Below are 11,218 nucleotides of genomic sequence, written 5' to 3' on the forward strand. Positions count from 1 at the left end.
GAGAAAAAAATCTATAAGAATCTTTCCGGAATTCTTAATATAGGAATCTTTCCGGAATACTTAAAACAAAGATGAAATGTGACATCAAACGATTCTCGGTGATATTTATGAAAGCTTCTATAATAAATGTTATTGTATATTTAGAGTTTCTACGATTATAACAACGATGATTATTACGAGCTCTCCTGAATCTTTGATCAATTCCGGATTCAATGGAACATTTAGCGGTGTTACGTTTTACTAATGAAAGGAAAAGATAAAAAATAAAACCGTAATATTCAGTTGAAATAAGTGTTGCAAACAGCACTGCTTACATATGTAAACGAAATTTCGACGTTTTGCACCACATTGTATAGATGACCGTTCAACAGTCAAAATATGTCTTAAATCAAGAAAAACGATGAGATGCGCTTCAGAAGCTATTTTTGAGATTCTAAAGCGACAGCAAGTAACTTTTCATCATTGAATTATTTCAATTGCTTGAGATACTTAAACCTTAGAGCGAAAAATCTGCCATTAACAAGCTGCAAATTACCTCAAAGCAAGCATCAAAATTGGTGTTTTGCGCTTAGTAGTACTGTCCTCATCGAACACTGCTTCCAGTTCAATGTCACAGTATGTCGGTAGTTTACGCAAAATCTTGAAAGAGCTGATAATTGAATATAAACAGATGAATTATCTTAAATTTTGAAATTAAGAATTAGAAACGTGCAACTCACTCTGATAAGATTTGGTACCATTAAAATATTCTCCAAACACTGCAGAAATAGTGATATCATTGTCTCAACAGGCGAAATTATTAGAAGCCATGCACACTGCAAATAAGCTATAAAGGAAACATTTCTTCAACAAAATAACTACTTATTTTTACAGACAAATAGATTTCTAAGGATGATTCTTACCCAAAGCAAGAATTTGTGAAACTTAGGAAAATCCCTGGTAAAAATAAAACTGTGTCGGACAAGCAACTTGACAAATTAACAACAACCTCATCAGTTGCTTTTTCCAACTTAATTTGGTTCGTATGAAGTTGTGCGTGGTCTTCAAGGTAGATGAGAAGATTCCTCATGTCTTCTTCAAAATTCTGAGAATAGAAATTTTTAAAAGAAAGATACTTGACACGATAAAGAAATGGCTCTTAACAGAACAATTATAAAAAATCACAAGCTATTTCATCCGAATCACACACATATTCTACATTTAACACAGCATGCTCTCACTGATAATTTAGCGGTAGCATACTTTCTATAAAATAGTGCAAGACGTATGTGCTCGTATCTATTTATGGATTTTTTTTTTCAAATTTAAAATTAAATACCTGATAGAACTGTTTGAAAGTCTGAAGACTACCATTTACTTCTTGGAATTCTCCGTAAAAAAAAGTCATTATTGCACCCCAATCCTTGTAACTACATGCAATGCATTTCAGAACTTTCAAAAACTCATCAGCAACACGAAAGTCAGCTACTGCTTGTATTTTGGACAAAACATTGCATGCCCTGTAAACTGTTATTAAGTTTACCAGTCCAAAATGCTAAATATAAGCATGACGAAATTAATTTTTAGATCAATTAGCCCATATAGTGATTTAATGTAACAATGTCAGCATGCTGGTAATACTAGCTTTGCGCTCGTCTCTCAAAAACACTCAGATAATGTTAATAATAAATTCTTAAATAAATATGCAAATATTAGGAAAGTGGATAAACAATACTTTCTGAAAAGAGCAAAATCAATTTTTCCAGTTAAATTGAATTCGACAAGTCTACGCATTTCAAATATGTCGAAATCATGGGTTGTGATTTTACTAATGAGTTTCTCCACAGTTTCTGTGAATTTTTTGGTATCTTCTTTAGTATCAGTTCTCTGCAAATAAAATCAACTTGATTACGAATAATCAAAAACACATATATTATTTCCTTGATGAAGCATTATTAATGAAAGACGTGAAAAGAATTTTTAATATTAACCTCAGTATTTAGAGCCTCTGATGTGGAAAACAAAAAGGCTCTGTGAGCAAAAATTGAATTTACTTCTTTATTGGATCGTATTCTCTGCAAATTTGAAAATATTGAAAATTATACTACGAAAATTATTTCAAGATATATTTAAGTAGAATGGAATAGTCGATTATTTAACAAAGGTTCTCCTACCTGTCCATACATTTCCAAAACTGCTTTTGGTAACTTCCTCTTTAAACTGTCCAGTTCTGAAATGTGTTGACTACGAGAAGAGTAGGATATGACTTCAATCATAAGTCCACAGGTTCAGTCATCTATTTCAAATTTTAGCTCACCCGTTTGGTCCAAAAGTTGTTTAGCAGCATAATAAATCCTGTCAAATTCGTCTATTTCATCCAATGAAAATAAATATGGAATGGATCTAAAATTTGAAATAACTTGAAGTAAAATTTTTCGACTTGAACAGTCGAGGAATTCAAGATCTATAATTAAATATCCTTGAACAATTCTCGTCAACGATCTCAATGAATCAGTAATTTCCGAACTTTTTTAACTCTTATTATTAAATTGAAATCCTCCAAAACAAGCATAATATGAAAGACCTGATATTATATACAGTGTGAAACAGGAAAAGACAGTTGGAAAGCACATCTCCAAGTTTATCGCCACTGCATTTGTCATACAATCCCCATGACTCGTTAGTCGTCAAATTGACAATTACGCTGTAAAAATTGTCTAATCTTTCGAAAACTTCGTTTATAAATTATGTTCGAGTATTATTGTTACAAAAGACGAGGCAATGGTTAAACAATTTATTCATACTTCATATAATGAGGATATTTTAATTTGCCTTTTATTTCGCCCTAATTTCGCCTACTCATGTGTTAAGATATTGAAACATATTATTATCTAATTTCGACTCTGATTGCAGCAGGATTAGACATCCTGGCAAAGAATCGAAATATTATTTAGTACACTTAACTAGGCAAAAAGAGTCACCTTTTTTCCTTGGCATATTTCCTAATTGCACTAGCAGTATTCGTTGAGATTCGTTGTACGATATCATGGACCAATTTGCAAATTTTCTGCCTTCTATCGGCTTGAAGTTCGGTACACCAAAGAGTTTCGACTAATTCTTTGAGTGTCTGATGGGGCAGACAATATTTTACTAGTTCACTCGCCGAAGCATACAGTTTGTTGGCACTTTTTAAAATCGCGGAAAAATGTTCCAACTACAGAAATGAATATGATAGTTAAAGTACGGCAAATAACAATGAAAGTGAGGAAAAAGTATACATATGTAAAAGGTTTTAATTTTTATTCAACAGTAATTTAATGAAAACATCAATATGGTAGACACAGAATAATACTTGGTGTTTGCTTTAAAATGTGCATCATGCAGTAGCGATACACGAAACAACCTGAATAAATCACATCTCAGCATTCTCATCTTCAGCGTTGGACGACAACCAAAGAGGCAGAAAAAATTGATTATTTATTAGTAACCATAAAAAGAGCAAACAAACCTCATCGATCGCTTTTTGTAAATCACTTGCCATTGCTGATTAAAAGTGAGATCCTGAAAACCGATCCTTTTACACTTTTCTTTTTGAAATTATATTTATTCTAAGCTAATTTCACGCAAACTCCTCGAAATTGTAGAAAAAGCAGTGGAAAAAAGGAGCAAAAGTTAACCCTTACATTTAGCTGTCTTTATTATTATCTCCTACAGTAATTACAATGAGCGAAACCTAATTTTGTCTGTCGATCAAAAAATTTATTTTAGTGCGATAACTCCACCCATATCTTGCAAAATTTCATCTGTTGTTTTTCAAGTTTGATGTTATTCTCTTGCTACCATCATGCTACTAAATCTTACCTACTTCAAGAAAAGAGCTCCCTCAATCCCTCTTAACCTTCGCAGATCTTATATAGAACTTCTTCAACTTAAATACAACCACGACATCAATACCCGTCTCACAGCGAATTTTCCCAATAGCAATATGAAAAAAAAAAGTTTCACAATGAGAACGTAGCCAATAGCACAATATCTCCATTACTTCCATTGGTCACCATTTTATATCTCATTCTTGGTCATCACATCAGTACTTTTACCGGTCACCACTTCCCTTTGATCACTGTGCAGTATTTAGAGCAAATGTTTTTTATTTGACAGAAACGGAATAAAGTAATGAAGTAGTGAAGTGTTGTTAGTTGAGTAACATTGTTTGGTCGTTGACCAGCGGTTACCGTCCAGGCGATGACACATTTCAGGTATTTGTACTATTTCAATATCTTTCTTAATGAAATAAGTACACAAAGATGTGAATGGCTTCTTGGAAAAGTTTGATCATTCTAACAGATTTCAACTTATCATCTCCAATTTAAGCATTGCTTAAAATTTTCGCTATACTAGCGTAGGTGTGTTAGATATGGCAAGAACTCTTTTGTTGATTGTCTGCTTTCTCCTAACTTCTTAAATCTCTATTTATTGATGAGTTAATTTGTTGTTTTGTATCGCATTCAGCTGGAAATCAGTTTTGCCATTTCTCATTTCTGGCTTATTTATTTCAGTTAAGTCTATTCGATACCGTTAAAGTACTTCCAAAGAGATAGAGGTTTTTTTTCCTTTTTCTTTCAAGAAAACTTGAATTTGAAAATTTCTACCACTACGTAATCATTATGCTTCTCCTTAAGTGTCACTCAAACATAATTTTTTTCTCCAGGATTTGATTTACCGATGGAATCTATCTTCAATCTATCAATCTTTTCCTAACTATCCCTCACAATATTCGTCTTTGGTTTGCGATTCGAAATAAGCATGTAGCATATGCATATTAGATTGAAAAATGTTTGGAGTAAAATTCATCAATTGATATCACAATTGGTCAGGTCAGTGGCACATGTTTCTCGTCTACTTCTTTAGCATTTCTATCAAGCGCTGCAATGAATTTCAACGCCCACCTCAGAAACTTTTTTTCCTCTAGCAAAGCGAACGGCCAATGAACTTTGATGTGATCATTATGAAAATGAGACCTCGAAATGATCGGCGATGAAATTTAGTGATAATTATTTGACGAGAAGATAGAGAATAAGGAAGTCGTGAATGACAATATGCTTTCACTTTGCAATGTTTACAATGGATACGAACATATCCGCGATTCATGATACTTTGACATCACTGCCAGATAAGAGAGATACAAATAGATTTCATGTTACATTTATTTCTTCACAGTCCTTGTCAACTGACATTTACATTTACGTATGTTTCGGCATTTGTGAATCTTGCTTTGTTATATTTATCATAAAGAATATTAGAAAAACGTTGAATATTTAAGAAATTTTAATAAAAATATATAATAATTTTGACTTAGTACTTTTTTATTTAAAAGCAGACAAATTAACTGAACACAAAATGAAATTGATCCATTTGATAAGACAAAAATTTGTTGTGCAGTAGTTTCACACTGCTCAAATCACTTCCCCGATCAAAAAAATGGAGCGCAAAGTTTTTTTTTCCTTTTTTTTGTAATTTGCATGCTCCAAGATAGGAAATTGTTTTTTGTCTCTTCCTGCATCAATTCTGTCATGAAAATCACTTCACAGAACTTCCAAAAAAAGTAATTTTCTATAAATGCCATTTTAACAGACACTTCTCTCATTTCCTAACTCATAATTCCTAAATTTTTACGTCTTATTTTTAAATTACTATTTCAGTGATGACAGTATAGATATGAGGAAATATTTTGCAATGAATGAATGAATGAGTGCACTTGAATATCTTTTAATTATTCCCTCAACTCATTGGTCGACAAAACAGTTACACTTTCTGAAGGAAAGCATCAGATGACGTCGAATTTTCAGCAACTGTACGATAGATCTACCTTTTTGATTGCTATGTCAAGTGTTGGAAGTAACAAGAAAAGAAACAAGTCCCCCATTTGGTACAATTTTTTGAATTTTCAGATTTTCTGTATTTCGAATTACTACTGTGAAAATTTTTCTAATTTTTATCACCAATATTTATAATTGAGAAATGAAACACTTGTCGAAATGTTTGCGCTCATAATTGTCAGCAACTTTGGATTTCAATTCTTCAGTTGCTTGTGAAAAGTAAAACTTGATATCTGATCTTTTTAATATTAACTTAATGATCTCAGTCCAACAAATGATAACTCCTTGAGACTAAATCGTGCTCAATTATTCCTTTCAGGAACTCTTGTCAGATCTCGTCGAAAATGAAACTTTTATTATGAGTAACGATTTGTTTTTTCGTTTTCTGATTGAAAAGAGCACTTTTTTTTTTCATTTTCGATTTAGCTGCCAAACTTTTGGTCCGTGTGTTATTACTGATTAGTGTTATGTTTCAAGCAAATTTAAGGTGAAATTTGTGATGAATCATGTTGGATCTGTTGTACTTTATGAATGAGAATAGAGAATTGAAACTGAAAATGCTTTAATAATATTTATTTTTGCAATACACCGAAAAAATTCAATAAATAAATAAGTGTTCGTTGTAGAGAAATACAGCGATCGAATGGAAATGCATTAAATTAAATTCAAAGAAGTCAGAAATTGATAATTCTCCATTTCGTAGCTCATCGTTTATTTCCGAATTAACTTCACCCTGAAATTCAAAGTCCAAGCAATTTTCGATAAAAACATAGAGAGAAATACTTTGCTTTTGTAAAAAATTCTAAATCCAGTGAAGAAGAACAATTTGGACTTTCGGTAAGAGGCAACAAATTGCAATTTAATCTTAGAACTATCCATATGAGGACTAATTGAAATTCCGAGATAGGGAACGTAGAATAACTAACCAAACATTTGTCATACATTGAAAAAAGGGCTACTATAAAAGTATTATCAAATCATACATCATGGAAGACATTTAAAACTATGTGGAGATGAAAATGTGCAAGTGCGTTCCATCAATTTTAAGTTTTAAACCGAAAAAAATTTTTAAATTGAGAATGTCAAACGATGATTCCACTTTTAAAGGGTTTTTTAAATGTTTAGCTAGATAGAATTTGAACTTTCAACTTGATGCCTCATTCAAATATACTTCACTATCTTCAATTGAATACCATTCCCTGAAGTTTTAATTATCCTTAATTATCTTCGCTATATTCTTTCCAGTCCTATTTCCTCTTGAATGCTTCGAGATTTGATTAAAATTGAAATTCAATCCTAGGAAAAAATTTCAAATTTAAGTCCTAAGCAAATATGACTTCTTGCGCTTGATTTGATTTTTGAAAATCTTACTGAAATCATTATATTTATTTCCCACTCTTTTATTGCCATCCACAGCTTACGAATCATTTTTTCTCAGCCTCCTTAAAACTGGTTATCAGGTAACTTACTTGACTTTACCACCGGTGTTTCCACTTTCTCCGACTTTTCGGGATTTTCACTCTCCTTCACTTCCTCTTTTGGTACCTCCGATGTTTTTATCTCCGTCGCCTTTTCCGCTTTCTCCGTTGCTTCTAGTGAATCGCCTTCTTTTGGTGTCGCAGCCATTTGTTCTCCTTTTGCAGCTTCGGCTGACTTTTCCTCCTTTTCATCTGTTTTTTTTTCTTCTTTGACTCGCTCATCTGACTTACCTTCTTCCTTCAGTGCTTTAGTAGTCTTTTCTTCTTCCTTTGGCACTTCTGTAGACTTTTCGCTTTCCTTCGATGCTTCTGAAGACTTTTCGCTTTCCTTCGCTACTTCTGTAGGCTCTGCATCTTCCTTTGGTGCTTCGGGAGATTTTTCGCCTTCCTTTGGTGTTTCGGCAGACTTTTTACTTTCTTTTAATCTTTCTGCGGACCTTTCGCTTTCCTTTTCTGCATCGATAGCCTTTTCGTCTTTTGTTGACGCTGCGGTGGTTCCTTCTACTTCTTCTTTCCCTGGCTCTGAGGATTTTTCTGTGTCCTTCACTTCATCTTCCTTTATTTCCAATTCTTTTTTGCCCTCTTTGGATGCTTCCACTAATGCCGACTCCGACTTTTCGTCTTCCGCTTCTTTTTTTAAATGTTCTGATTTTAATTCTTCAGTTCCCTTTGTTTCTTTAGATGAGTCCTTCGACGCTTCCTCTGATTTTGAATGTTTCGTATCTTCTTTCGCCTCTTCTTTGTCAACTTTTTTTGAATCCTTAACTTCTACCTGAATTGAATGACTAAAGTTTAGACTGAAAACACAACTTATAAATTTATCATTTAATTCCATATCTCCGTTCAAGATATCAATTTCTAAGGAAGATAAAATTTTATGAAGGCAAAAACGATTATAACAATTGTAGAGAACTAAAGGACTAAATTGCACTTTTGTTCGTCGAAAAAAATTTAAGAATTATGTGGAACTCGGCAAAAGTTTTCATGCTGATAATTTCATGAAAATCTGAAGCCTTTAACTTTATATGTTCTTAAGGATCTATAGATTCTTGGACAAGCTGGTCCATATCTATTCGTTAGTTTTTTGAGCTTAACTATATCAATGCGAAACTGTTATAATATAATGCGGTTGAAGTTAAACAAATTGATATGCTTTTTCGATTCGAGATCTTTTTCTTGAGGTAGTAGTTTCTTTCTATGATTCAAGCTAATCTTAACAGTTAGTAAATTAAATACCTTGGCGATGGGAACCTCTTCTTTCTCGGTTGCCGATGCAGTTATTCCAGCCGATTCGTCTGAAATGGTTTGTGTGGATTACTTGAGCTAATTTATTTCTCGATATTTGATAAAGCGACAAGTTTGTGGACAATGGGCGCTTTTTGTTGAAAGAAATCCAAATCAGGAAGTCAGTTCCATCCAAAAATATGTAACAAGTAAGGATTGCAGATTTGAAATAGTTGCTGCATGATTTTTAGTATTGGAATTTTTACTTTTAAGCACAATACCACAGATGAAATCGCATACATATTTAATTGAAAATTCAATTAAAAGTTTTATATTTTAACAAAAAATTATGCCTTATGAGTGAATGAATTTAGAACAAACCTGGCTTAGGTACTGGGCTCGACAACACAACAGTTGATAAAAAGAACAAAGCAATAGCTACTAGCAATTTCATTCTTGCCTAAACGAATTTTCATTTATGAAAAAATACCTTTTTATAACGAATGACACCGTTCCGGAAAAACGAAGGCAAATCACATGCTAGTATTATCCTTTAAAATTGACAGTTGCTATGAATTCTGTTAGCTTGATGTTATTAAAAGTTAGTTTATGTTCCTTACACATAGCCTTTCTAAACATAGGCTTTCCTGGTAAACCCGAACCAAAATTACAGTACGCTATCAAAATGGAAATGATAGTTAATGAAAAGTGCTGTTGATCTGAATGGTAAATGCAAAATATTTCGTAGCAGTGGATGTTGGAAATTGAGAGGGATGGAAAAGAGATTTTATTGTCATCTGCAAAAAGGTTTTTGCCGAACAAATATAATTTTTAAATATTTCCAGCAAAATTTTTAAATGCACACTTGAAGATTTCAAGTCTTATCAATCCTTTTAAAGAGAAATTTTCGGCTTTGTATTTTGAGTTAGCAGTTTATTACTAACTATAATAACACAACTACAATTTCAGATAGCAGGAATTTTATATGTTACGAGATTAATTTCGTACAGACAAGAGAAATTGAGTTAAAAAATTTCTATACCTTGGCTTCTTTGCTGAAACAAAGCCCACTTATTGTTCTATTCAGTGTTAGAGTTGAAATCTGAAGTGTTAAATAGCTTAAACGAAGAAAAGTCGAGCAAGTGTTGGGCAGATCAACTAAATGCATAGAGCTAAGAATTGAAATCAGGATAAATAGCTGGTAACAATGACCATTATCACTCTGATGGATAACTGGTCAAAGGTTAATTCTTCTATCTGCTTCCTTTTCCACTGTTTAATTTAGCATCGTTAAAACAAATGTTTAAAGATGAATGGTTTCGAGCTGTACGCCCTTCGACCCAACTCCGACAACAAATGACGGTGTAGTGTGGCAAATTTCTCAAAAATTTGATCTTTGATACGTATTTTTACAAAAAGCATACATAGCACATACGCAAAAGGATGAGTTAATTCATTTCCGGTTTCTACGTCAGCAACATCTTCAAATGCAATGGTATTGATATCACTTTAATTACCCGAGTTAGACATTCTCCAACCCTTCTTCATGATATATCGAAATGGTGAAGATTTTCACGTCTTTCAAACAAACCCTGTAGAAGAAAAAGCGAATCGGTTTTAGCAATTAAAGAAATACTGCAAAGATTGCTTTACAGGTGGTCTTAGCTTACTCCCAAAAGGTTGTTATTCTCTACAATCTGTTCTTCGTTCTGGAAAAGCAATAGACAACCGAGAATCCAAGCGAAATTGCAAAAGACAGCCTTAATGAACACTTCTTGGAAGAGCATTCATTCTTCCGTGATATTCTAACAATCAATAAGTAATACAAATTTTGAATTAATTAATATTAATAAGAAATATGTGACGTAATGTCGCAATTCTTTGGTGTGAGCGGGAAAATTTGTGATAAGAAAGTGAAATTTTCAAACTGATAATTCCTTGAATGTAGTGTGTTTATGGGATGCATAGAAACATTTTTCTGAAAAGTATGAATGAATGATAATACTTAGTGTTGGTTCTCGGTTTTTCTTCATTTTTTTAGAATTTAAAAACTTCATCAATACCTTAAAACATACTGTATGAATCAAATTGTATGCTGAAATATGATAAGCAATCTTGATGTTGAGAAATCAACGTACAACGAAAATTGTTCAATTTTCCTCGGGAACAAATGCATTTTTTATGATGGCACTTTTTCCTGTAATATTTAACTTCTAAAAAATTCTTTTATCCTATTTGTCCGATAATAAACTGATTCTATCATTTGATAAACTATTTGGTTGAGAATTAATTAAACAGAAAATCCATTCGCTAAGTCAATCCACTGGTGAGCAATCAACCAAATAAAGTTTTTTTTCTGATATTGAAACCAAGTTTGTGACCATATAAAGAGCAATGACCTATTTGCAGCCAGAGCTATGTCATCTGAAATACAATAAAAAACACAAAATGAATGTAATGGATAACAAAGAATGGCCCGACAGGTCGAAATCAACTTTTTTTCAAATTGTGGTTGAGCATAATTGCACTTAACCATTGTGACACATTTACTGTCCAAGTTTTTGAAATTACGATGAAAGGAACTGGACAAAAAGAGTTCCTGCTCCAAATTTTCGATGTCCAAGTCATATAATTTATACATTTTTAGAGAGATATATCGCA

The 11,218-nt window shown here is 32.6% G+C and overlaps 3 protein-coding genes across 3 annotated transcripts in view; all 3 read right to left on the reverse strand.

Moving 5' to 3' along the window:
- LOAG_16589 (hypothetical protein) overlaps nucleotides 1–3,520 on the reverse strand; it is a gene marked incomplete at its 5' end in the record, with an annotated part of 10,259 nt that extends 6,739 nt beyond the window's left edge. The window contains 10 exons of the mRNA XM_020449240.1: nucleotides 720–815; nucleotides 989–1,084; nucleotides 1,319–1,499; nucleotides 1,715–1,866; nucleotides 1,971–2,054; nucleotides 2,154–2,209; nucleotides 2,297–2,382; nucleotides 2,564–2,683; nucleotides 2,961–3,193; nucleotides 3,488–3,520. Of these exons, the coding sequence (XP_020307255.1) occupies nucleotides 720–815; nucleotides 989–1,084; nucleotides 1,319–1,499; nucleotides 1,715–1,866; nucleotides 1,971–2,054; nucleotides 2,154–2,209; nucleotides 2,297–2,382; nucleotides 2,564–2,683; nucleotides 2,961–3,193; nucleotides 3,488–3,520 (1,137 nt within the window). The remainder of the gene's footprint in view (nucleotides 1–719; nucleotides 816–988; nucleotides 1,085–1,318; nucleotides 1,500–1,714; nucleotides 1,867–1,970; nucleotides 2,055–2,153; nucleotides 2,210–2,296; nucleotides 2,383–2,563; nucleotides 2,684–2,960; nucleotides 3,194–3,487) is intronic.
- A 3,038-nt stretch (nucleotides 3,521–6,558) lies between these two features.
- LOAG_16590 (hypothetical protein) lies at nucleotides 6,559–9,022 on the reverse strand. Its single transcript, XM_020449241.1, has 4 exons — nucleotides 8,939–9,022; nucleotides 8,570–8,628; nucleotides 7,325–8,105; nucleotides 6,559–6,588 (listed from the first exon to the last, which is right to left on the reverse strand). The coding sequence occupies exons 1-4, from the start codon at nucleotides 9,009–9,011 to the stop codon at nucleotides 6,584–6,586; spliced, it is 918 nt and encodes a 305-aa protein (XP_020307256.1). The 5' UTR covers nucleotides 9,012–9,022; the 3' UTR covers nucleotides 6,559–6,583.
- Nucleotides 9,023–9,847: 825 nt separating this feature from the next.
- On the reverse strand, nucleotides 9,848–11,198 carry LOAG_09029 (hypothetical protein; the record flags this gene model as incomplete). The annotated part of the gene is made up of 3 exons (XM_003144558.1): nucleotides 9,848–10,038; nucleotides 10,633–10,754; nucleotides 10,957–11,198. The coding sequence occupies 3 exons, from the start codon at nucleotides 11,196–11,198 to the stop codon at nucleotides 9,848–9,850; spliced, it is 555 nt and encodes a 184-aa protein (XP_003144606.1).
- Between the last annotated feature and the right edge of the window lie 20 nt (nucleotides 11,199–11,218).

The sequence above is a fragment of the Loa loa genome, assembly GCF_000183805.2.
Source record: "Loa loa unplaced genomic scaffold supercont3.9, whole genome shotgun sequence".
In the NCBI taxonomy this organism is placed as follows: domain Eukaryota; kingdom Metazoa; phylum Nematoda; class Chromadorea; order Rhabditida; family Onchocercidae; genus Loa; species Loa loa.

Coding starts and splice junctions, on each gene's coding strand:
- LOAG_16590 (XM_020449241.1), bottom strand. CDS start 9,011: ATGAAATTGCTAGTAGCTATTGCTTTGTTCTTTTTATCAACTGTTGTG. Junction 8,629..8,938: donor GAGCCCAGTACCTAAGCCAG/GTTTGTTCTAAA, acceptor AAACCATTTCAG/ACGAATCGGCTGGAATAACT. Junction 8,106..8,569: donor AAGAGGTTCCCATCGCCAAG/GTATTTAATTTA, acceptor CATTCAATTCAG/GTAGAAGTTAAGGATTCAAA.